Source organism: Anopheles gambiae, chromosome 2 (assembly GCF_943734735.2).
Source record: "Anopheles gambiae chromosome 2, idAnoGambNW_F1_1, whole genome shotgun sequence".
NCBI lineage: Eukaryota > Metazoa > Arthropoda > Insecta > Diptera > Culicidae > Anopheles > Anopheles gambiae.
In genome coordinates, this window is record NC_064601.1 from 63,673,614 (window position 1) to 63,700,774 (window position 27,161).

Below are 27,161 nucleotides of genomic sequence, written 5' to 3' on the forward strand. Positions count from 1 at the left end.
GATTTTTTATCACCCAAAATATTGAAAAAGAACCAGAACAATTACCAACTTGCTTTTACATAACGTTTTTCAAAACCATTAACCTTGATTTATGGCATTTTTCTGATATTCGAAAATTTCCGCAGCTCAATGAGTTGCGGATTTTTCGCCATACAAAGCGGAACGATCGAATTTTTTGTAGCATAGTTCATTTTGCTCGTGAGTGTCATGGTATACCAGTTTTCAAAAAGACCAGTAAAATGAACACCTTTGCGGCGAAATGAGTGTCAAATGACACCAAAATGACAGCCGGATCGATCGAATTTTTTCGATCGAAAAATTGTGCTGAGGCGGAATATCGCCCACTGTGCACTCAACCCGAACCCCGAACGCAGCGGTATAAACGCATTATACCTTGACCGATGGAGCACCCGGTGTGCTAGATGAACTGTCATAGAATAAAGAATAGAACTCTTCTTGGCGCGACATTGATCTGAACAGATGTAAGCCACTGACTTCTGCGTATAATTATTTATGTGCTCTTCCGAATTGTGCTAGATCTTATTAAAACGGCCAATTAAACATCCGCCACCCGTAAAACGCTTGGTCTTTACCGCGAGGCCACATGAGGTGAAATATACAGCGAAATGAACTATTTGACAGGCGAAATATCTGACAGATAAAGCATCACAGCAACCAGCTGATGTGCAATGTTAATTAATTAATTAACTTCAATATCGAGTACAGTCTGTTCCCGAGTTACGCGGTTCTCGACTTACGCGGATTCGGAGATACGCGGTTTTCTAAATTTGACAGATCAAATGTCAAATCAGTACAATTTGCTTCAAGTTCGGTATGAATTGCATTTTTGCTAACAAATTGAAACCGCTTAAAAGCCAGAAATATTAGAATTTTTCGCACAAATCATATCAAATAAATGATAAAGTGTATAAAAGTACTAAATAAAATCAAAAACTCTGATCAATGAATAGTAGTTTATTCAAAAAATGTGAAATTCGACTTACGCGGATATTCGACTTACGCGGATTCGCCGGGAACGCAGAAACCGCGTAACTCGGGAACAGACTGTACTTCATCAATTTTGAGTCAACAGTTCATAATTTCTTCCAATTAGGGAATGTTCTGCTTAAGAAGATATTATTTTTAATAGAATTTCGAAAGCGGATGTTGTGTCTCCCCCAACCCTTTAGCTGGTCCTGTCAGATATTTCACTTGTCAAATAGTTCATTTCGCTGTATATTTCACCTCATGTAGCCGCGCGGTTAACATATTTTGGCTAGAAATAACGTGATTCGGCTTACGCGGAAATTCGAGACACGCGGTATTATGCTGCCGTTTTCAGCCCCCATAAACCGTGCATCTCGGTGTCCGCATGTATGTGATTATCGTGCAATTGTTAGCTCTTTTGATGATAGTTTATTTTAACCGTAGCAATAGACGATGCGCAATCTCAGATTGCGCATATATTTATCTGTCAAACGGGTCGGTTTGATATATTTATCTGTCAAAAAATATATATATATCTCGGACATATAATCTTGAAAATTTATGCGCAATCTTGGCGCAATCTGAAAATGTATGGAAATGACGTTTATAGCTCAGGGTTGGCTACGCGAAATGACTTATGTTTTGATAAAACGAATATATGCGCAATCTGAGATTGCGCATCGTCTATTGCTACGGTAACAAGAATGAACAACAAAAGAACTCGGTTTAACCAAAATAAACTTTAAACGACTTTATTATTCCTTTATTCGCGATGCCGGATATTGCTTACCTAAGAAACCCGTTACTGAATACGTCAAATATGGAATATGGAATACAAGGGTATGCCGGTTGCCAACTTACGTGTGTAATTTTGGTTTCAAACCAAGGTGTTATAAATGACAAGGTGAAGTTGTTCAGAGCAAAATGACATTTCTCGACTTGACATTTCTCTTCCTGGGGCTCCGGTATAAAAATCGGGGAGGACTGGTGCGGGGTAATGAAATTTGTATGCAGAGAGTGACAGATGTCCCCCACAATGTCGCCCAGCAAAAGCGATAAAAATCAACCTTCTAAATACATTATCCTTGTTTCAAACTATAGGTGCGTGAAAATCGCTAGATTCGAATAGATTTGACATATGATGTTAATGAGTAATAAAAAAACAATGAACATATGTTACGATTGTTACATGAAATTCCAATATTATTTAATACATAATAACAACATTTAAGATTCATTTCTTTTCTTAGCCAAGTTCTTAGCAGCAATTATTGTATTTTTCATCAGCATCGCAACAGTCATGGGTCCAACTCCTCCCGGCACTGGAGTAATCAAGCCAGCTTTTTTGCGCACCTCTAGTAAGAAAAAAGTGTCAACATTTTAACATAAAACTTGATAGACGAAACTTACCTTCGAAATCAACATCTCCTACTAACTTCTTTTTCCCTGTTGATGGATCTGTTATTCTAGTTATACCAACATCAATTATAGCAGCTCCCTCTTTGATCATATCTGATGTTATAAGTCCCGGAACACCAGTAGCCGTCACTATTATATCAGCTGTTCGACAAAACCTTTTAAGTTCTTGAGGTGGAGTAAACCGGTGGCATATAGTTACTGTACAGTCCATGGCACATGTGTCATTTCGTCCATCTGCGTGCAACAACATAGCTATTGGCATTCCCACATTTTTTGATCTGCCTACAACAACAGCATTCTTCCCAAAGGTTTCAATTCCTGTTCGTTTAATTAGTTCCTGCACTCCTAACGGTGTACACGGAATCAAGGTATTCATATCCAAACAAAGTCGACCAATATTACGTTCGTTGAAGCCATCCACATCTTTGTCGCATGATACTGCATTACACACTTTTCTTTCATCAATATGATTTGGTACCGGTAACTGAATCAAAATTCCATCAACTGCGTCATCATTGTTTAATTGGTCAATACGTTCAAGAAGTTGCTCTTCCGTAATTTCAGTACCGAAGCGTTCTGTTTTACTTTCGATTCCAACATCAGCTGCAGCCTAAAAGTGCACCGAAAAATAGTGTTTAGTTGTTATTAGTAACAGCTTGTGTGCCCAGGGAGGGGAGTGAGGGATGGCTAGGATGTGGAGAGTTATTGCTATAATATATGATAACCAAGAAAACCAACTTTAAATCTTAATATATTCTAATAGTTGAGAAGTATGATCATTACATTTTGTAACAAAATAAACAAAATGTTCAATAACCGTGTAATCTATACAGTTCTTGCAAATCTACATTTTTGTTTTTTTTTTATGAAAAATTTATTGATTTTCAATCAATGGTCAACAATCAAGAATATAAATGTAAAATAATAATTTCTTTGATAAATATCGGGTAACCACAAATATTTCACCGTTATTGTGAATTTTTAAACCATCCTTCATATAACAGATATTACTTCAAATATACTACCAAAGTAATATAATATAAATATAAGCATAATGTACGTAATTGATACGTAATTATTGAAATGATCGCTATTTCCATATATGAAAGTCACAAAAAAATTAAAGAAAAAGTGCTTCGAGGCCAGGGAAACAAACAGAAAAAAATGGCACTCAAAGTGTATAAAGAATCATACAAAAGAACATCAAAATTGTTCTTCTTCTTCTTCTTTGGCACAACAACCGCTGTCGGTCAAGGCCTGTCTATACCCACTAGTGAAGTGAGCTTGGCTTTCAGTGACTTATTGTTACCATAACAGGATAGTCAGTCCTACGTATGGGGGCACGGTCTATTCGGTGTTGGAACCCATGACGGGCATGTTATTAAATCGTTCTAGTTGACGACTGTACCACCAGACCGGCCCATCAAAATTGTTATTTATTATTAATAATTAATGTGGCCCCAGAATCGGTCTCAATTTCCTTAGCAGGTGATACCTTACTTACCTTCATTTTGTTATTAACATAAGTAGTACTAGCAGGATCATCTCCAATTAATATTGCAGTCAGCTGGGGAGAACGATGTCCTTGAGCTTTCCATGTCTCGATTTTTTTTCGCAGCTCTTCTTGTATTTCCCTGGCAATCTGCTTACCGTCTATCAGTTGAGCCATTTTAGAAGCACTAGAGAAACAAGAAAAACAAAATCATCACAATCTTTAAATTCCTTATAGTTTACCGCTTTATTGAGCATTTATTTCTCATTCAATTTTTAATAAATAATATACAGGGTTTTCGATGATATTATTGACATGTTCAGAGAGTTGTTGATTTGTTCGAGCATATAATTGATTCTTTTAGCGAGATATTGAATTGTTCGAAATGATGAGTCTACATGTCTATAAAGACTCTTTCAGCGAGATATAGAATTGTTCGGAAGTAGGCGTTGACATGTTCAGCGATTCTGTAGTGCTGTCATTTGTTTTGTTTACACACTGTGCCGCAGGCTTCAATTTATCACTCTCAAAAGTCCTAAAAATAGCTAATATAATCATTCCTTAAGTTAAATACATGAATTAGTTAAAACAAACATATTTTTACGAAAACCGTTTGTTTACCTTCTGATGAGAATGATCCAAGCTGCAGTCCAAGGGGTACGAAAGTGACAGCTCTACAGTATAACCGAACATGTCAACGCTTACTTCCGAACAGTTTTATATCTCGCTGAAAAAGTGTATTATATGCCTGAACGAATCTACCACTCGCTGAACATGTCTATAAAATCCCCGAAAACCCTGTAATATAATCAAAACCCCTGTAAATCAATACAGTCTGTTCCCAAGTACCGCGGTTCTCGATATACGCGGATTTAGAGATAGCGGAATTTGGGGCAAGTATGCCACCTTAAGCATTTCAAGTTATCACTCACTAAAACGTGTTATTCAAAAGCCGATTTCAATCTCATAACCATTTTACATCTATTTCCTCACTTATAAATGAGTTTCGCTTGAAAAAAGTGCAAACAACATAGTTTTTGAAGCGTTTTAAAAAGGGTCCAAAAAGACGTTGTTTTTTGGGCTATGGGGCAAGAGTGCCACTCGTATGGGGCAAGACGGCCACCTGGTTAAAATAACCGTATTTCTTACATAGTTGGAAATAATTACGTTTGTACCACTAGTGTATGTGTTCCTACATGTCTTGAGTCACCAATGAACCCCTTTTGATCACAAACTGTATCGCAATATGGGTTGTTGCTGGTCTGTTTTTCCGGAGTAGAATCCGCTCGTAAAAGCGGACCACCACTGAACGCTACAACAATGTTTACATTTTTGACAGCTCGCGCCTATGAAAGATGGTGGCACACTTGCCCCAAACAGAGATGGCACACTTGCCCCAAAAGTTGTAACTTTTTTGAAACTGAAGTTTTCAGTGACAAAAAGAAAGTTTTTTTCAACTAACCCCACAAAAAATTTCACGTTTCTCAGCTATACGGTGGTGTAAATATTTTCTCGGTTGATTGTTCGCATGATTTTTGAGAGCTTATTTGGTTGGATGAAAAAATTATAATATTCTACACAATTTTGAAGCTCAATATAAAGCAGTTCAAAACAATGCGAAATATCGATTGGTCAATATGAAATTCGGCTCAGTATACCTTGTCATTGGAAAGCAACCAACTGTATACACAATTGATCATTAAGCTAAAGTTTTTAAGGAAAAATGCTTGGTGGCACTCTTGCCCCGTATGGCACACTTGCCCCAAATTCCCCTACGCAGTTTTCAAAATTTGCCAGACCAAATGTCAAATCCGTGAAAATTGCTTCACGAATTGTCCAATGCAAAATAAATTGCATTTTTGCAGATAAATTTTATTCACTTTAGAGTAAAAAAATATCAGAATTTACTGCACGGATCGTATCAAATAAATGATAAAATGTATAAAAATAATAAAATTAATCAAAAATACAAACTAATCGGTTGTACTATGGCGGAAGAATGAGATATTCGACTTATTCGGATATTCGAGTTACGCAAATTCATGAGGAACGATTTTCAAAAATGGTTTTCACCCCTTCTTTAAAATTGATTTCTTTTCGCTGAAAAATCAAATAATTTTTTCGTAAAAATTAAAAAAATGCGTAAAATCAGAAATACTTTTTTTAAGGTTGGCCGCATGGCAGTGGCAATCGCGTTTGCAATCGCGTTCAATGTGGAAAGGCTTTCAGAATAGAATACACTTCAGATAATCTATTTTATCTATAATAAATACAACAAAAATACTTGTAACTAGTAACAGTGCTACTACGTTTGGTAGATGGTATTGAAATCGTTATGCCGAAGAGCGTTAGACAGAAGCTACCATGGCTCAAAAATGAATTCAGATTGCCTTATGTAGATTCTATACCGAGAGGAATTTATCGGTTAGAGTGATAAAAAATAATCAAATCACATTTCCTGTCCAAACCAAGGCTGATAAAACAGACATGCTTTCAAAGTGTTAAAAAGCGTTTAACCATTGTGACTACAACCAAAAAATACACGTTGTTCAACGATTGCCTACCCAACGACAATACATTTTATATTGGAGAATGCAGTTACGTGGATTCTACAGCTTGTATCTTTAGATTTGTTCGTCGTATTTGCATGAAATAGTTATCAAAGCTAAGTCTTCCTGTTTGTTGCCAAAGCAGTTGTGAGAGCCGAACTAGACCACCACGATCAGCCAGGTTAAAGCCGCTCCCGAATATTTAGCGAATGAAAGCGAATGGCACCGCAAGAAGAAGTGGCCAGTTGCAATCAATATTCGGGAGAAAGAGCACGGGATTTTTTTAACGCGCGTGTGCGCGATCCGGCAAAAGTAGGATTAAGACAAGGAGCGAGATTAACGCGAGTCTTTTATTTTATCACTAATGCGTTGTTAAAGAAACCGCCAATATTTGGTCGCAAATTTCTACACTGTTGTTTAACGATTAAAAGTTCTTCCGGAAATTAAAAAAAGTGTTTCTATGTATTTATTATTGGTAAAAAACCTACTTTGCATATCTACGATCGCCTTCTTTGTGTATGGGAGTTAAGATATATATATATATATATATATATATATATATATATATATATATATATATATATATATATATATATATATATATATATATATATATATATATATATATATATATATATATATATATATATATATATATATATATATATATATATATATATATATATATATATATATATATATAATCAGAAATACTTTTTTTAAGGTTGGCCGCATGGCAGTGGCAATCGCGTGGAAAGGCGTGCTCCAGCTCCACAGTACGCTTGCAACATTCCCCTAATCGATTGCAAAACTCCCCTAAGTGATTGCAAACATCCACAGCTTGCATGCAATATTCCCCTACCGATTTGTAACATTCCCCTAAGTGATTGAACTATTCCCTTATATGATTCGAAACCCTGTAAAGTGTTGGAAGCCCTAAGCGGTAAAAGGAGTGGGGAGTCCCCTTGTAGGTGTTGAGCGGAGGGGAGGGGGGGAGTGGGAATAAATCCAACATTGCCTTAGCTTTGGATAAAATACACTTTAATGTTTTATTGGGGGAGGTGTTGGTCAGGACCCTCGTTTATGGACCCCCCATTATCCTATGAGTCCGTGGATCCTCTATCGTGCACGGAGGCCCGCGATGAGACTACTGTACACATCATATATGCTGAACTTATCATTCACGCGGCCACTCTGTCCGCTTACCGTTAAATCCGCCAATGCGGAGGGGCGTAGTAGGTTTAAATTCAGGTGGCCAGATGACGTGGAGGCGTCAGCCATTAAGGTCAGGATTATAAACTGACGAAGGCGAGAGGCCGTGAGCGGTTTCGGATATTCCTTATTGCATGGAACAATTGTACCGCTCTGCTCCTATATATTCTTGTACGAGAGCGTATAAAACGAACGTTCATGGAACCAACGTTCGCGGTGGCTAAAGTTGATGGGCGCACATGGCACTCTAGGACCAAGGGTCAGGCAAAGCAGCAAGTTCAGGAAGGATTAAATAGGCAAAACCAATGGCTACTAGAATTGGAAAGAGTTATCCACCAGTGGAGAACAATTTCCATCGGTATATTATTTTACATTATCAAGCATATTATTCAATCGGATAAAATGTATCGACTTTCTTTCGCGATCCTAAGATTCAAAAAAGCTAGGAATCTATTTTAAAAAGGTAATGAATATATGTCAGCTTTCTAATCAATAAAAAAATCGTTTTTTTTGTCGGTTTTGTCTGTATGAACAGTTTTGCATCACGCAATGACTACAACGTTGATTTGAGAGAAATTTGCCCCAATAGGTAGTATACACAGAAAACTTTTTTTACTGAACTTCAATAAAATTTTACTGAAATTTTTTTAACTGAAGTTTCAGTAATCCTTTCAGTAAAAAGAATGTTTATTGAATCATTCAGTAATGTCCGGTGCTAACCAAAATGACAGCTCGTTTACTGAAATCCCAGTAAAGCCATTCTCATATTACTGATTGTTCAGTAGTTGGTAGCGATTAAAAAATGACGAAATACTTCTTTTAAATTGAATTTTTATTGATGCGCAGATATTGCCAGTCGCTCAGTTCATATTAATACATGTTTCGTGTTGTTTTATACAGTTTTTATACTGTATTTCATAGCCGCAAGTGTAGATGGTTCAGTAAGCGCTCACAGACACCACGTAATTTCAGCAAGCACAGTGGATTGTAGCAAACATTTTACACACCAACACGCAATCAATGGATCAATGGAAAACGGCTGGATCATTTTCAACGAAACTTTGCACACACCTTATGGTGGTATGAGAATAGGTTTTAAGACTTAAAAATCGTTCAAATATTACACTAAAATTATTTTAACAATGATTTTCTAACTCCCATACTAAGAGCAAGATTGTTGTTGTGTTGTATACAGCACTTTGACACTTGGTGTAAGGTGGCTGGGGGTTTACACTCGATGATCGGATCCTGAGGGGATACGGGCACGATACAAATATCCCGAGTAAAAAAGCAATAATGGAATATTTTAGTTTTTTTCGGAATAACTCAGTTTGTCGGGTCAGCTAGTAACTTTATAAAATCTTTATACAGGTGTCCCCCGAGATACGACTGTATTTGGGACCGAAAAAATGTCCCAAAGCAATGCGTAAGTCGAAAAAGTCGTATGTCGAATATCAATGAATATTAAGTTTATAACCGAAGTTGAAGAGTTGAAGTTTATGATCTCGTGTATTTTAGTTAAAATAATGTTTGTTAATTTAATAATTATATTTTAAAAACCGTGCACAATATAGATATTCAAGATAGGGTAGTTGTGGGATCTTTGGAAATGTGTGTATAACGGTTATCAGCCCAGATATTCAAAAAAATATATCAATTTCTTGTCAATGACAACTTTTAACTGTCAAAATCATAATCGTCGTATCTGCGAATCGTCGTAACTCGAGGGGGTCGTAACTCGGGGGACGCCTGTATACTTAATTTCCAAAAACTTTTATAGTCATAGCAGGAAAATCAAACATGGTTATTTTGATGAAACTAAGCTTTCAAATCCGCACAATTTTAGTAAAATGGATAAACCAAATGGAAATTATGTTATACCCTTTCCGGAAATTAAATTTGTTTAGCAACAAATATTTGATGAACCATTCTTAACTCACGGATGTTCAATACAAAATCGTGAATGTCTTACTCGTATGCATGAAGTTTTCGAACATTGCTTTTTTATTGTTAAGCCATCAAACAAGGCACTTGACAAGAAAAAAATACTTGTACAAATTGACAAAATCACTCATCCAACATTAACATTAACATTAAAAACGCAAGCTTTCTCACTTTTTGATCAAAACAGATGAAATCAGATGTTAGCACAAACACGTGTTGCTTTTGATAGGATGTTACAAACGATCTAAAGATTTCCATCAGGCATCCTACCAAAACCAATATGATTAGATCAACTACAGGTGGGCTTATGACTCTGATTTTGGTCGCCATAAAGAATGAACATTTCAATGGAGATATAATGGATACTAAGGAGTGTATGACACCTTGTACTTCTCTGTAAAATGAAGATATGAACTGGACTGAACGACCTGTTGTAATTTACTTTAGACAGCATCAAAAGTAATAATTCGCTACTTCAATTCTAGCTCAAAATTATTGATGATAAAAATGACACCGATGTCAACTTTACTTTACAAAATTTTCCGCTCTGCATTGGAACCAACGTGTTAGTCATGGCCAGATTTTGCACATTATATTTACGTGCTGAATCTTGTCAAAGTTGATATAAAATTATACAAATCTGAGAAATATCAGAGGCCTATGATCAATTGAAAATAATATGCTACAGTTATTTGTTTTCTTTTTTTTACAACAAAGTTTTAGCTTTTGCAACATAACTTTCATCCCAAAATAAAATGAAAAGAACTGCTAACATTTTGTTTTTTGTATCATATAATATCAGGTAAAAAAAAGGCTGTAGCCCGTGCTACTATTTTCAGTTTCATTTTGGACCGCGGAGTCAAACTAATTTGACATCGCTGTCTTACGCTGATAAAAATTAACGGATCCATTCCGGGTAAGGAAAAGTGATTGTTAAAAATCATAGTTCTACCTAATAAAAACTCCTTCCTCTTATTTAATGTTTGTTCACCTTTTAATCCTTGAACATACCTACACTTTATTTGGCAATGTCTAAACTAGTAATGGGAATAGTTCCGAAAAATGAGGAACGGAACGAACCTGCCAATCTGGAGAAAAACCTGTCCTGTCATAATTAACCTATGATGGTTACGCTTTTTTAACTTACTCGCTTTATGTATGGATAACTTGAAAGTATTCATTTAATAATGTGTAATATCTTTTATGCCCAATAATCTCACAGTTTCAATTCAAGCAAAGCTAAATAATTGCTTATTGAATGTGTAAATCTATTCTACTGCTAAAAGAAAAAAGCTTAACTCAAGTACCCCGCTATACAGTGCATTTTATATTAAAAGGTCGAGACATTTTGTTGTTTTCGTTTTAACTAAAATTGATCATTTGTCTCTTTTTACACTTCTAATTAATGATTTAAATTAGGAATGTTTTGCAAAGCACACTACACTTATTGAAATAATATTTCACAATAGCAATAACAAGCATCGAATCATCAGTCTATAACAAATGGATAGAGTATTAAGTTGTTTCCGTAGAGTTGACATTATACTGTACGGTGCACTAACGGAGTTTCCAATTGTCCAGTAGTGCACTTTAATTGTTCATAAGAATAGCGCTATTCCACAGGTCGATTAACGGTGTTCAATAAATTATTACGGAAGGTTAAACGTGTCGCGCACCCTAAGATTTTAGTTGCACAAAGAAGATCACAGGTATACATTCAAGTGGGTTTATTGAATGCGCAATGAAACAGCTTAGCACCAAACACATAGCAATTCATTGTATACCACAATCCAGTCAAAATAACTCACCAATACTAATAACATCCATATGGCAAAAGAGAAGCAATTCATTGGTTGCATTTACCGCAAGCGCTGGATTGTCTCTTTAAATTTTGGCGATTAGCTTTTCACTTCATCACAAATCTCTATCCTTTTCTGGCTACAAATCGCTGGTGTTGTACCGTTATCTCAGTGATTGAGAGAATATGGCTTGCGCTGTTATCAATCACACAGACAGAATGTGTAGGTGTATCCATACAGAAACCAGCAAAAAAAAAGAAAACGACGTTCTATACCGGATCAAAAAGAACGCTGAGAAAAACAGGTACAGATTTCACCTGCTTCCTTTGTATAGTATCGGACAATAAGATAGGGCTATAAGTGTGTGTGTGTGTGTGTGTTTTTTTTTTGTTTTACAAGGAGGGAGAATCTTCGAAAGACTCCTGTTGTCGCACGGGTGTTGACATAGGATTTTTACCCAGTAAAACCCCTCGTTAGGCCATCTACCCTTCCCCATGGGTTCACCTTTCGGTATGCTTCTTGGGGAAGGGCTATGCATTAGCATTACATCTCGCTATTGCAACATGGACCACATTCGCGAGACAGAATGACAGTCCTGGAGACACTCGTAATACCACACAAAAGCACAGAAAGTACGCATTAACTTGAGTTACAGGCTCACTTCAATTCGTGCACAGATACACTAAACACTTTCACAATACGCACAACACTATTTACGAACGCCCAAGTCGTCGATCCGCTTTCCATAAGGCCAGCAGCTTCATCAGTATTGATCGCATGCCGTTTGCTATGACTTCCCATGTTTCAGCATTCTTTAACATCACCTCGGTCAGGTTTGTTCCGTTGATTGTTGTTCCGCACTTCACGGTGATTTCATGACGTTCCTCAGCAAAACGAGGGCAATGAAAAAGCACGTGTTCTGCTGACTCCACGATGCTCACACACGCTGGGCAGTCTGGCGAGCTTGCGTGACGGTACTTGTGAAGGTAACTCCGGAAACACCCATGGCCGGAAAGGAACTGAGTTATGTAGAAGTTCACTTCGCCGTGTTTTCTGCTCGTCCATGCAGCGATGTTCGGGATCAGTGCATGTGTCGTACGCCCCTTTGTGTGTGTGTGTGTGTGTGGGTGTGTGTGTGTGTGTGTGTGTGTGTGTGTGTGTGTGTGTGTGTGTGTGTGTGTGTGTGTGTGTGTGTGTGTGTGTGTGTGTGTGTGTGTGTGTGTGTGTGTGTGTGTGTGTGTGTGTGTGTGTGTGTGTGTGTGTGTGTGTGTGTGTGTGTGTGTGTGTGTGTGTGTGTGTGTGTGTGTGTGTGTTTGAGTGTATCTTTGTGTGCGTGTTTGTGTGCGTGTTTGTGTCACAATTATGTCGTATCAGATAGATTTGTTAGTGGTTTTTTTGTTTTTTTGGGTTAGGTTTTTGTTGTAATTAGCAGGACCAACACCCTCGCGAGCAGTGTTTTTTCGATATAATAACAATCTTACGGTCTTCCTCCGCCGTGGTCGTCCGAGGACGTCCGGGTGACCTGCGCAATTCGGTTGTCCGAAGCGCGTTTCGTTCCATCCAGCCACATAAGTGCGTGATCGTTCCATCACGAATCGATCGTTTTGCGCTTAATGCCAGCAGCCGCCATTCGCTTTATGATATGGCGCTGATAATCGGTACAATGGTTACCTCGACCCGTTGTTATAAAAATTGCTTGCATGGACCGTTAAGAACGCACTGGTAAAAAACTTAGACACGACTAATGCCGTGCACTGCCTGCGTTCTGCTTTTATACGCGATGACATCATTGTCGAGCAGCGAAAAAAGCGTAAGGATAAAAGCTATCAATGAATAAGCGAGATAGCGTCTATCCATTCAAGTCGAGTATTCAACAGAATACTGCTGCGTTCATGAAACAAAATGCCCATTGAAAAGAAGACCTGCGCGCTTGCTCATTGCACACTCAAAGTTTCCCATGCACACACGAGGTTCAACGCAGAGATTCACGAAGCCCTGTCAATGGCGTGCACTGGAGAAACACCTGTGAGGGGATGCCGAGTAAATTGCTATTGTGCGCGTTTCCATTTCGCATCGCTGTCGCATTCACATTCATCAAACAGCATACCTGCGTTCTCGTCCGAGGAACAAGCGCATGTCATGCTACGTTTCTTCAGACACAGACACACACACACAGACACACACACACACACACACACACACACGCACACACACACACACACACACACACACACACATTAATAGAATAATATGTAGTTTTTAAATCTCACTATATATAAAATCGAAAATCGCCACAATGACGTGAGAGTAAACATTCAGCGAGAGAGAGAGAGAAAGCGGTGAGAGCAGAGCTCTCTTAGCAACGCGCGTTGCTGCGAAAGGACTTGCTCCGTGCCACACTGCCAGCCTGCGGATAATGAGGGCAATGGTTACTTAGATTTTTTGTTAACACAAACCGATTTGAAAACACATCGTATTGAATATAATGATTATTTTTTAAGTTGCAAATCAGCCACCTGATGATAATGTGTCCCATCTCATACCCCTTCCCATTATGAATCAAGATATTCAAGGCAATATTAAAAAAAAAAATGTTTGAAAACTATGCAAAATAGCTTAATTGTGAAATAATTGATATTCCAATTCATTCCATCATTAATAAAGCCAACCATACTCATTATTGGTGCTTAAGCACCTCGAATACTACACCGGTGCTTAAGCACCTCGAATACACCGTCGTCATCGGCAGATAAGTGTGGTACAGAATATCCTGTAAAACGGGTTGCCAGGACGTCGAACATGTACACTCCCTCAAATCTTCTTCTATTTGGCGTAACGTCCTATGCGGACATGCCGGCCTGTATAGACTTTCGAGACTTAATTCATTACCACGTAGCCGGATAGTCAATCCTTGCTACGGGGGGCCGGTGCGCGGGCTTGGGCATGTTATTGAGTCGTTCGAGTTGACGTACACGTACCACGGGATCGCCCCAAATCTACTACTCCCTCAAATCTACTACTCCGCATTATTGGCTGAATCAGGAAAAGGAAAACGCATGACAATAAGAAGCAGATGTAAGCGAGAGACCCTAAGCAGCCATATGCTAAAAAACCTTGCTGAAATTTCGAGCGAGGAAGCGGCGGGAGTATTGATGGCTTGAAAATTAAAATTGAATTTGTAACGATTTGCTCGCGGGTGGGAAGAACTACTTATTTCAGGATGCCCTTCCGGAACAAAGCACTAAAGCGAGAGATGGTTCATTGCGCAACATGGCTGCAACATACTGCGCGTTAGGTGAGACAATCGTGCGCACTGCATTTAGCCGGATAAGCATAAACTGCAGAATGATCCACAATGAAACTATGCTTACTGTAGCGTGCCCAAGAGGGCTGAATTGATTCTGCCTGTATCTATCAAGAGTGATGACGATATCTACCATGTGATGCTATCACCGTACTACGGTGTTGATTAGGAACAACCACGTTATAATTAAGGACAAGTCAAATTGGAAGCAAAATCTGAAGATGTGGGGCGGCAAGAGTAAATAAAGTAGTTTGCAAGTAAACGCGAATTTAGTTAATTGATTTGGGAAGGCTATAACAATGTTGAACCATTCTTTTCTATAACAGTATAGATCGGAATATTAGAACTACACCGTTGAAATAGTTATGTGAGGGAATATGTTCACTGTTGAAATTTGATATTTTGCACAACAACAACAATAGTCTCATGCACAAATACCAATTCCATTTAATACTTCAAAACCAGTTTCAAGATGATAAAATAAAATATTGATGGCGTTTTTGGAAATGACCCTCATGAAATTTAAGAACGATAAAATTTACATTAACATTGTTGTAAGCATCGATTACATATTACCTAACGAAGAAAACATAAGTAGAAAAAAGAGTAGAAATGAAATTCGAACCACGTGCGATATCATATTTTTGTAGATCAATTTTACATTTATGGGCACAAAAAACACAAAATGGATTGAAACAGAAGTGAACATTTCAAAAATATTATGTTTTTAAGTAAGCAATTGGGATTGGATCTAAACATGTTGTATATGTATTAGCGGCACCCTAATTTTTTAATCCACTGCACATCAATACGTTATTCAATCAACACGTTGTTGAGGTTACTACTTAGCTATGCTTTCCATAAAATCACGCCGATAACTAAAAAATAAAAATAAACAAATTATACATTTGTGTCAACAGAGGCATGGAACGTATCAGTTCGATTGAAAATAAGTAGGAATGCAGCTACTGAACTTTCTGTTTTGTCAAAATGGCCACAAAACTCGCCAATCATGATTATCATTGTTATTACTTATAAGTGTAAGTAAATAAGATTCATTGGTACTTTACGTGCGTAACAAATAACCTTATTTTTGAACACCAGTTAAAAAAATATCAAAATTGCGTGACTTGGTTTTTTATGGTTATTTAAACTTTAAGATTTACATCAGTATGGCTCAAAAGTAGCCTCATCGATATATAACGGTTCTGCAATGTACAGTAAGAACTGTAACAACCAGGAAGTTACAAGGTTAACACAGTTGTAAGAACAAATAAGAACAAATAGGTGTTTGAGTTATGGTTGTTGCCACTGAACGTGTAGAGTTTGAAAATAATTCTAAATTTGAGGACATCCGGTAGATTTTACCGGGCCTTAACTAGTAACTTATAAATATTTATACTTTGTATAAACATTATTGACCCATATTTTATGAAAAGTCTAAAAAACATAGAATATGTTGTGTTATATATGTATATACACATGTATATACACATATATATTTAAGCTGTCAACCTTCAATGTTGAAGGGACCTTGACCTGGTATAACCGTTTCAATCGTAACGCCTGGATAGGAAGCTTTGGAAAAGGTTTAACTTTGGCAAGTATCATCACAGTTAACAAAGAAGACATTATACATCGCTTAGATCACTAATGTTATCATCCTTGCTAAGCAGAATAACTCACACATTATTATAGGTTACATTTCGTACATCGAAAGGTTATGTGGAATCAGGTATTGGCAAAGAGGAAGATATTCTTGCAGTTAAATCGTAGACATCATTCCTATTAACGGCACTGCACAATGATATTCACCCATACACAGTGTGCATTTGCCGGGATAAATTTAAAAACAAAAATTTGGGATTCGTTTAACAATACTATTCTTTTCTCAATTTGTACGACCAAACTAAGATAAAGTCAAAATATAACGACTTACGGTCTAAAAACGACTGAGTTATTGGCGACCAAAGTCAAGAATTTAAGAAATATAAGAAAAAAAAGTTTTTCAGTCAAATTCAAAGTACTGTAGATTTGTTATTTTTAGTCCGATTTTAGAAAAAGCACAGTTTTGGAAAGGTAATTTCATAAATCTCACTCACTCTCTCCGCTTGGTGACGCACAGACGTGGTTTTGATCGCTCCTGCTTATTCCAGTGTTTTAACGCGGCTTGATTAATCGCCCTGTGGCTGGCAAAATTTTATCGCTTGTGACTTTTGCACACATTTGCTTTGCGATATCACTCGTTGTGTGCCTGCTTTCCAGTGTAACAGTGTTATCATAATGACTATCTGTGCAATTTGCTCTACGGCAATTAATCCAAATGGTGATCCATTACACTTGTCGTGTTCGGGGGTGAGTGGCCGTTTGTTCCATGCTCACTGTGCCGGTGTCTCTGAATCCACGTTAAGTGAATTGTTGGCAGATTGTGGTCTGTGCTGGCTATGCAAACAATGTGATGCCTTGCGTAAATCGAAAAAGCCTGTATTGTTTCCGGAGATTGAGGCCGCCTTGGTCAATTCAATGGATGGCATTTTCTCGTCTCTAGGAAACGCCATTAACTCGATAAGGGCGGATCTGCTTCACCGTCTTAAGCAGGATCTATTTAGTGAGAGTGCCTCGTTTGATTCTGCATATGGTAAGAGAGACGCATGGTGCCCTCTCCGAACATCACTACCCCTCGATCTACCATCTCGTCACCTCCCTCCGGCACCCTGGCCGGCAGTGCCTCCTGCGCCTGCAATGCAACAAGGAACGGGATCGGGGAGTACATATGATCCAGTAATTGTGGCTCCAAGGCCACAGTCATTGTCGTGGATTTTTATGTCGCGCTTCGACACATCTGTAACGGATAAGCGTGTCATTACCATGGTTGCAAATCGACTTGCGTTTGCTCCATCGGACGTTGTGGTGCGTCGTCTCGTAAAACTTGGCGCCAACGTCGAAACGATGACATTCGTATCGTTTAAGGTCGGTGTACCTTCCAGCAAGCGCGAAGACTACTTGACTCCGGCTACTTGGCCTCCATCTCTCGTGTTCCGTGAGTTCATCGATTACCAAAATCGTCATCTCCCTGTAGTGTCAGTGAACGACACGCTTACAGATGAGTCGGCCAAAAATATCGATAGTGCAAGAAACACTAATACCGTTAAATCTATCGTCGCCCGATTGGATGCTCCCGTAAACGATCCATCTAACTTCGGCTCTCTGAGTACACCACGCTTGGCCAGCATGCCTTCTCAGAGTGCTTCTCTGCCTTCGGCTCAAGGTGTCTTTATTAAGGAGGTGAATTGTTAGCGCGTTTTCCGGGCGCCATCATTGAGTATTGTTATGTCAAATCGCATACAATTTTCTATACCCCCCTACAGCCCTCCCCGATTTTAATACCGGAGCCCCCAGTATTGTTATGTCAAGTCGTGAAATGTCAATTTGCTCTGAAGCACTTCACCTCCTATTATCCATACACCTTGCTTCGGCTCTCTCTCATCCACTGAGTGACACCTGTTCCGAGCCTACTTCTGTGCTTCCTGCTCTTCAATCAACCTCGTCGATTCCGTCATCGTCTTCATCGGTGTTCATTCCTGCGAGAACGACTGGATCCTCTCGTAAACCTTCGGATCGGTCGCCTCCAGATAACCTGCCTGCCCCTGTTAATCGTACCCCTGGTGATCACGCCAGACAACCGTCGTTGTCAAATGAACCAAATGAATAGCTAAGTATTTACTATCAGAACACTCGTGGGTTACGATCAAAATGTACTGATTTGAGGCTAGCGGCCGATGCTGCTGATTTTAATGTGATTGTTTTCACTGAAACTTGGGCTGATGATTCTTTACCCAATAGTATGCTCTTTAGTAGTGATAAATTTATCGTTTACCGTTGTGATCGTAACATAAATAATAGTTCTCGTACTCGCGGTGGCGGTGTTCTCATTGCTGTTTCGACCACTTTAGCATCAGCGCCTATTTCTGTAAATGCCGCGCCGCTTGAGTGTGTGTGGGTTGTGATTAAAAATGAGTGCTTTAATATATATAAAGGTGTTATCTATGTCCCACCCTACTTAGCAGCTGATATGCGTACGTTTGAAAAACTTTTAGAATGCGTTCACGATGTCAAAGCCCGCTTGCGTAACAAGGATCAACTTATTTTTTTTGGTGATTTTAATCAATCTTCTCGGCAGTGGATAAATTCTGTTAATTTAACGACTCCTTTCCAGCACTATACACCTCATAATGCGTTGCTATGTCATGCACCTTTTGTCGATTTATTCAACGTTATGGAATTTTGTCAACTAAACAATATTTCAAACCATAATGGTCGTGTGCTTGACCTTATACTATTGTTTTCTCTTAACTTCACGCCGTGTTCCGTTCATGAGGCAGATCTTCCTCTTGTAAAAATTGATGACCACCATCCTCCGTTTGTTTTTGAAATTGAATATCTATCCACTGCCAACTTACCTGTTTCTGTGCAAAGTGTTAATCTTAGTCCTATTTATAATTATAAGAAGGCTGACTATGCTAGGCTGCGTGTAATTTTGTCCTCTATTGATTGGTCATTTTTGTTTGAATGTACGTCCATCAATGAGGCTGTAACACAGTTCAATGCTATCCTTATCACTTCCTTAAACTCCTGTTCTCCTCTCTTCAGACCACCTCCTTCCCCTCCATGGTCCGACCGCCATCTGCGCTCTCTGCTTAGGGATCGAAATCGGGCTACACGTGCTTACCGGACTTGGCGTTCACCGTACACGCGTAGGTTATTTAAATATGCAGCATCCGCTTACAGATGATATAACAGATATCGCCATAAATTATATGTTTTGCGTCTTCAATCTCGCGTTTTGGAATTACATAAACTCTATGAGAAACAATAATGGCCTCCCTACTAGTATGTCACTTGGTGATGTGCTTGCTACGTGCCCGAATGACATTCGTTCGCTTTTTGCTGATCATTTCTCGAGTGTCTATGAAAATGGTTTAAATAACTCTGCAAGCTTTGAGGCCAGTCTTTCATTCACCCCTCTCAATGTCCTGAATGTTGAATTTGTTTCTGTAAGCACTGCTTCTGTTTTACGTGCGTTAGGTAACCTTAAACCATCCTCAGTGCCGGGTCCCGATGGTATTCCTGCTGCTTTACTCTTTCACTGTCGAGAAGCACTAGCCCTTCCTGTTTCTTTCCTTTTTAAACTTTCTTTGTCTACGGTTACTTTTCCGAATATTTGGAAACAAGCATGGATAAGGCCAGTTTTTAAAAAGGGTGATCGTGGTTGCGTCTCTAATTATCGTGGCATATCTATTTTATCGGCGTTCAGCAAAGTCTTTGAATCTGTTATTCGTTTACCTCTAATGGAAATGGTGAAATCGTGGATCATTCCAAATCAACATGGCTTTATGGCTGGCCGCTCCACCACTACTAATCTTATGGAATTTGTTTCCTCAGTACTCTTAAATCTGGACTCTGGCATGCAGGTTGATGCTGTGTATACCGATTTCAAAGCTGCGTTTGATAAAATCCCCCATTCTCTGCTCATTGCTAAATTCAAGAAACTTGGCTTCTCTCTTTTCTTTCTTGAATGGCTACAATCATTTCTATCGAATCGTTTTTGTTGTGTTAAATTGAATGAAGGTTTTTCTTATGAGTTTCATTGTTCGTCGGGTGTACCCCAGGGAAGTGTCTTGAGTCCTTTACTTTCTATTTTATTTGTCAATGATGTGTGCTCTGTTCTTCCATCCGATTCCTTCCTTATGTTTGCAGATGATTTAAAAATATTTTGTCCTATCACTGACTCTAATTCATGTGTCTCTCTCCAATGTCTGTTAGACTCCTTCTCCTCTTGGTGTTCTGCTAACTTTCTCTCCCTGTGTATCGATAAATGTGCTTGTATATCTTTCTCTCGGAGCTTAAATGTGTTGTCTCATAATTATTCACTAAACTCTGTTGTATTAAATCGTGTTAATGTCATTCGTGATCTTGGGGTTCACCTTGATGCAAAGCTGTAATTCAATCATCATATTGAGCGTACCATTAACCATGCCAATAGTGTACTAGGAATGATTTGTGCTATGGCAAATGATGTGCGTGACCCTATATGCCTCAAAGCCCTTTTCTGTAGCTTAGTCCGCCCTATTTTAGAATATGCTAGCATTGTGTGGTGCCCGGTCAGCACGGTATGGATTGAAAGGGTTGAAAATGTTCAACGCAGATTCACCCGTATTGCCATTAGGCGTCTTTTAGGGCAATCGGGTGCTTCTCTTCCCCCTTATGAAGTCCGATGCCGTATGCTTGGATTGATGACACTGCATGATCGTCGCTCTGCTTCTCAAGCTTTGCTTATCAGTGGTTTGCTTCGGAACGATATTGATTGTCCTTCACTTCTTAACAGAATACCGCTGTACGCGCCTGCTTTCTTCGACGCCGCGATTTCCTTCAAATTCCGTCGAGAAGAACGCTGTATGGCACCAATGATCCGTTTTTTCGATCCCTCCATCGCTTCAACAGTGCCTCTGGTGTGTTTGATTTTCATATTCCCCCTCAATCCCTTCGCCCCCTCTTCCTTCAGTTCTTTGACTCCCTTTTTGTTTCCCCATCCTAATTCTTTCATTTTACGTGTGTTGGCTGTGTTACAAATTGCTTGCTGTCTAGTATATGTTTGTCTAGTTAGATTTAAGTATTTGTTTGTTATCATTAATTTTAAGTTTTAGTCAGTAAGTTTCCCTATATTTAGCCCTCTGAGGCGGATATTTGTATCGTAATAAATAAATAAATAAATAAATAAACTTTAAAAAAAAATAATTACAGTCATTATCCGATATACGCTATCGTACGGGACCGAGCGCAATAGCGTATCTCGAGTTTTCGCGTATAGCGGATTCCTATGGAAAAATAGTTTACACTACCGGTTCGAGGGTTGAAAAATATCGCCACAGAGTTTTGCATTAAAGTTTTTTGTTATAAAATAGGTATCTTTTGCACAAATTTAATGCAAAATGCATTAAGAACATTAACGAAATTCAAAAAGAGCATAAAATATTTCAAAAAATTAAAATATTTGCAAAAAACACATGGAGCTGTCAAATTTAGATGAATCGCGTACTGCGAATTCGCGTATATCGAGTATCGCGTACTGCGGATAATTGCTGTATAATAAAGATCGACAACATAGTGTTCAACTTACACACACAAATGTGAACTTTCTACGCTAATATGATATGAGTCTTATATCTATTTAAGCTTTGTGTGAAGATATTATCCGCGATTATGCACGAATTTTAAAAATATTCTAATTTTTGTTTAGCACCTTTTAGACAGAACCAGCAGCTATGCGTCTCCATTTCGATGGCTATTTCGTTAAGCCAATAACAGTGAATCATTTGTTAGCATCGATTTAGATCGCAACATAATAAAAAGAAAGTAGTATAATTATTTTGAATAATAAAAATGATAAAACGGGCTTTTACCATACATGGAACACCTTTAGATTGGGTTATTGCCCCTCTATAGCTGTATTAAATTATTGAATGCTTGCTGATGCTGATTAAATGCTGAATAATCTTAATTCCTGATGAAGTTTTCATCTTTATTACAATACATGCGAAAAATTGACTCCATGCTGGAGTCATAGATTCATAAGCAATGATTTAATATTGGTGGACAGCATGTTAGATTTGTTTTACCTAATATCCAGTCCTTACCGCTTCTTGCGCTAGGTGCTATTGTTCATAAATTGGAAAATAACCTGTTTCCAGCTACGTTCGAATCGCAAACCGCCTGCTTCGAATTGCATCCCACTACGATCGAATGCGTGCATCCACGGTTGAAACGCATGCCAGTACGGTTGAATCGCGTTCCACTATGGTCGAACCATATGCCGTCGGCGAAGAAAGAAACAGCTTTCAAATGTAAACAAACAGTTTACTATGCTCTTGCTTTCAGATATGGCACACGATTCGACCGTAGTGGAATGCGTTTCAACCATGGTTGCACGCTTTCGATCGTAGTGGCATGCGATTCGAAGCAGGCGGTTTGCGAATCGATGCGAATGGCAAGAGATTCGAATGTAGCTGGAAACAGGTCTATCTATCGAAGGAGGGTGATAGGAGTAGAATTCCAAGATTTATCTTCGTTTCCGAAGTTCAGAAAGATATGTTTCCTCTTTAACCTCCCGCTTTTGAAGCTAACTTTATCGAATATATAAAAACTAAATATCTTACAGAGATTTTTAGGCATGATAATTGTATCCCAAAATAATTTCAGGTAAACTTACACGCGTAAACTAATATTAGATCACCCGTTTAAACCAAATGAGTTTGATGGTGTAACTTTTAAACAAATAAAAAAATAAACAGATAAACAAAATTTTTTGAACCCTAGGCAAATTTCATATCATATAGCGTAAAAACCTAATAATAATTTTATCCCGACATTTGTTCGTAATTGCCCACTGTGATATGGCGATCTTTACGTCAAAATGATTTAACCTTTCAGTTGGCAACTGGATACCCGGGTATTTTTTCAACTTTACACTGCAATAACTGTTGATTCATTGTTTTAATTGGCCTGAAATTTTCCGTAGCCTCCAAAGTGGATATTTTTAATCCACCCTGGTAGCCTCCCAACTTTTGATTTCAAAACTTAGATTTTTTGGTGCATAAAATTTAATTTTCAACAAGCTGTAAGTATTTTACTTTGATTTATTTTGACCCAGGAATACCCGGGTATTCCATACATTTTGTATGGAGAATGGCGTTTCTCTTTTTCTTTTTTCCGTATTGTGCTTATTGTCGAGTCAAATTTTAGCAATTTAAAATTTCACATAGACCGTTAGTTTTATCATAAAATGAAAAAAACTTAAATGAATAAATGAAAAAGCACATCACACGAGGCGTAACATCAAAAAAATTACGCTTGATTTGTATGGGAGAGCATAAACTGCGTAACATAATCATTTGACAAATGATTATATGGTTGTATGACTGAAATCTAGTTACGCAAAGTTTACGCTTCGTGTGACGTCCGAATTACGGCATTAAAAGATAAAAAGCATTGTTTACCTTAGAAAACCATCAATGGGGCCCTTTCCGTTTTAAGTTCGTAGGCTGAAATTTCAGCCTGTCAGCTGTCGGCATTGTATAGCAGTTTTCGAGCAGCTATCTAAGTGAGTATAATATACACCCAAGGAAACATTTTGGACCTAGCTTGAACAAAAACTAGGCTGTCTTGCTCTATCTTCTATACCGCACCTGCTTGCACTCATTCGCGAGCGTTAAAATATACTCTCCCGATTTCATGTTCTCGCGAATTGCCTGCTGCTGTAAGAATGTATGAGCGAATGTGTAGCGTTTTTCTCTGTGCTTCGTCTTCTCCCCCTCGTTCGTACTCCCTTCTTCCATCGATCCGATGCGCGATTCCTGATTCGACCGCGCAATAACATTTTTAAGGTTCCGCCGCAATGAGATACTGTACGGAAATATACAGGGCATTTCCTCTAAGCATCCGTGGTCCACACGGAACGCCGATGAACCAAACACCACCGGCCAATGTCAAATTCTCGATATTGGCGGTGACTGGTGAATGTGTCCCTCCCCTCCCTCATCAACTTTAATTCACTTACTTCTCATCTCCTTCCCTTTCCCCTTCTCCTAGAACTCACACAAATGGAATTCTAGAGAGAAGTGGAGAAGAGGGGAGGAATCAGCTTTTAGCTCTCTCTCAAAAAATAAGTCCAAAATTGTCTGCCTTTGGGTACCAGTTGGGTACTGAGATAGGGCCCCATCTCAGGTCCATAGTTTTACCCATTCATCGCGTTTTGGACGTTTGGGCAGGTGGGCTTGTCCCAAGGTGTATTAATTTAGAAGGCTGATTTTTATCGCTTCTGCTTCTGAATGCAGATTTTAAGAGTGTTTTGAGTATTCGTCAAGCCTCCAGAAAACTCGTTTGACCAAAAGTTTTCACTCGTTCTGTTCAAAATTGATGCTCAAAATTGGTTATAAAAAATGCTATGAGACCACCTCGACTACATACACTTTGATTCTATATTGCATCACCTGATCTCTTTAATGCACCTTAGGATAAATGTAAACAAACCCGTGTTTTCGAGCAGGTACTCGAAAATAATTCTAGCTTTGGGGATAGAATAATCTAGACCAAGGATAATGTATTTAGAAGGTTGATTTTTATCGCTTTTGCTGGGCGACATTGTGGGGGACATCTGTCATTCTCTGCATACAAATTTCATTACCCCGCACCAATCCTCCCCGATTTTTATACCGGAGCCCACGGAAGAGAAATGTCAAGTCGAGAAATGTCATTTTGCTCTGAACAACTTCACCTTGTCATTTATAACACCTTGATCTAGACTGAAAATTGCAGGCTAGTCTTATGTGTGCTTTTGTATGGAGTGTTTACATTATTTCAGCCTCCAACTGTCAAACTCCATACAAAAAACTAACTAGAATCGTGAAGGCCCCCAATATTTTGTGTCCAAACGTGTGGAATACCCGGGTATGCCGGTTGTCAACTTTCGTGTGTAAATTTGGTTGCCAACTCTACGGTTAAGGTCCAAATGGGTGAAATCTAATCATTGAGTAAACTTTTGACGGACGAATTTACCCCAAATGGTAAACAAAAAGTGAACGATATGTAAATTATAAATATAAATATAAATAAATACTTCTTAAAGTTTAAAATTACCCGCAAGTGGGCTAACAACAACAAATCCAGTAAATTTGAGAGCAAGTTTACGCAGTAGCTGATGACCTACCAAAAAACACGAAGCATACACTTTTGTACAGATGTTTAAATAAAAATTCCAAATAAATGGAAAAAGTTTACGCTTTGTGTGACGTGGAAATAAAGCCCGTGGCAGTGGCTCATCCGATGCGATTTCATCGAAGTATGTTACAAATTCTTCTGGTTGTTATATTCAAACAGTTGATCTCCTGGTAACCAACTGTTGCTAAACATTATGGAACAAAAAATCCCACGCTTACCTGGTATTTGATTTCGTTGCACAATGAAACATTCGATCTACAGTTGCATTTGCAGAGACAAGATTCACCTTCGGCTGTTCAAGAAAAGAACCGGCCTTGCTATGCACCATTATTAGATCCTTGTTGTTTATTGATTTATAAATTAAATTTCTTTTCACTCCATATATGTTGACGTTTTCTGTATGCGAATTGGTGCTTTTTAAGTCAACAAGAGTTGAACTTCTACTGACTAATCTAGACCGTGCCCCGTTGATTTTAATCAATCTGGTGTAAACAAAACATCTCGTTGTGTGTGTAAAACTCATTCTATTCCATTCTGCGGCTATTCAATATTGACGCACATGTAGTTAGTTCTGCCTTGATGGGAAGAAATGTTTTGTTGGAATTCGTTTTTTTTTTTGCTACAATAAGTAAATTATTGATTAACACATTCAGCGCTGATTTCCCGTTCCGTTCGTCTAAACGAATATTTTACAGAAAAAGGCGAATAATAGTCGTAATTGGCATGGGTTGGTAAAAGTAATCATGAGGTTTGATAAACCATCAATTCACACGTTTTGCTAAAAATTGAGCAATACAAAAGTGCGATAGTAACTAAAACACGAGAAAAGTCGTTTTATGGACGCGAAAAAGTATTGGTCTATCTAGCTTTAGACCCATTTACGCTGGGCAAACAATACGTACACACGAATTTAATGTATTATTATCAACCTGCTAGTGACTCCATTCAAAATTAATTCATGTCTGTATTTATGTGTCTATATTGTTCGTGGGTCAAGGTGAAATTCATTGTATCCAGTGCTGCAAAATGTCATGAGCATCACGAGATTTGCAACAACGAAAACAATCAACATATCAGAGGTAACTTTATGCCCATTGCTGATACTCAATGAAATTGCGTCATGACAACCCGAACGCAACGTGTGAGTGTTTAAGTCAAACCCGATACTCTGACTGACAAGCTGAGCTTAATACCGGCGCAAATCATGATTTGTTCTGGCTGTGCTGCCAAATGCCACTGTTTCAGTCACTCATGACTGAAATGAAGGCTTGATCACGTACAACACTGAGATGATCAGTGATGAGAGTCAAACAGTTGGTAAATCAATCACATTTTGATTAGAAAAATTTTTATATCTCGGACATATAATCTTGAAAAATTATGCGCAATCTTGGCGCAATCTAAAATTGTATGGAAATGACGTTTATAGCTCAGGTTTGGCTACGCGAAATGACATATGTTTTGAAAAAAAATAGGCTATGAGACCATCTGGTTCCACCACCTAATCTCTTTAACTCTTTGAGTGCCAGACCATTTTTGTTTATCTTTCCCTGGAGGCCAAGCACTTTTTGGATGGGATAAAATTAACATTGGATCAGTCCAAAAACTGATTTAGTAGTCAAAGTAAATTTCATGAGCGACAAAATATGTATCACACATTGCAAATTGCACATTGACTTGTA

The 27,161-nt window shown here is 38.3% G+C and overlaps 1 protein-coding gene across 19 annotated transcripts in view; it reads right to left on the reverse strand.

Annotated features, from left to right (window-relative positions):
• Positions 1 to 2,163: 2,163 nt before the first annotated feature.
• Positions 2,164 to 27,161, reverse strand: part of LOC1275382 (bifunctional methylenetetrahydrofolate dehydrogenase/cyclohydrolase, mitochondrial) — a 34,058-nt gene continuing 9,060 nt past the window's right edge. For 4 of the 19 annotated variants that reach the window (XM_061651724.1, XM_061651731.1, XM_061651729.1 and 1 more), the window contains 4 exons: positions 25,698 to 26,050; positions 3,911 to 4,085; positions 2,398 to 3,016; positions 2,164 to 2,342 (listed from right to left, as the gene is read on the reverse strand). In XM_061651724.1, the coding sequence (XP_061507708.1) occupies positions 2,215 to 2,342; positions 2,398 to 3,016; positions 3,911 to 4,085; positions 25,698 to 26,002 (1,227 nt within the window). In that variant the 5' untranslated portion in view covers positions 26,003 to 26,050 and the 3' untranslated portion in view covers positions 2,164 to 2,214. Of the gene's footprint in view, positions 2,343 to 2,397; positions 3,017 to 3,910; positions 4,086 to 23,460; positions 26,099 to 27,161 lie in introns of those variants that run through there. The other 15 variants (XM_061651723.1, XM_061651727.1, XM_061651726.1 and 12 more) reach the window with 6 other exon arrangements.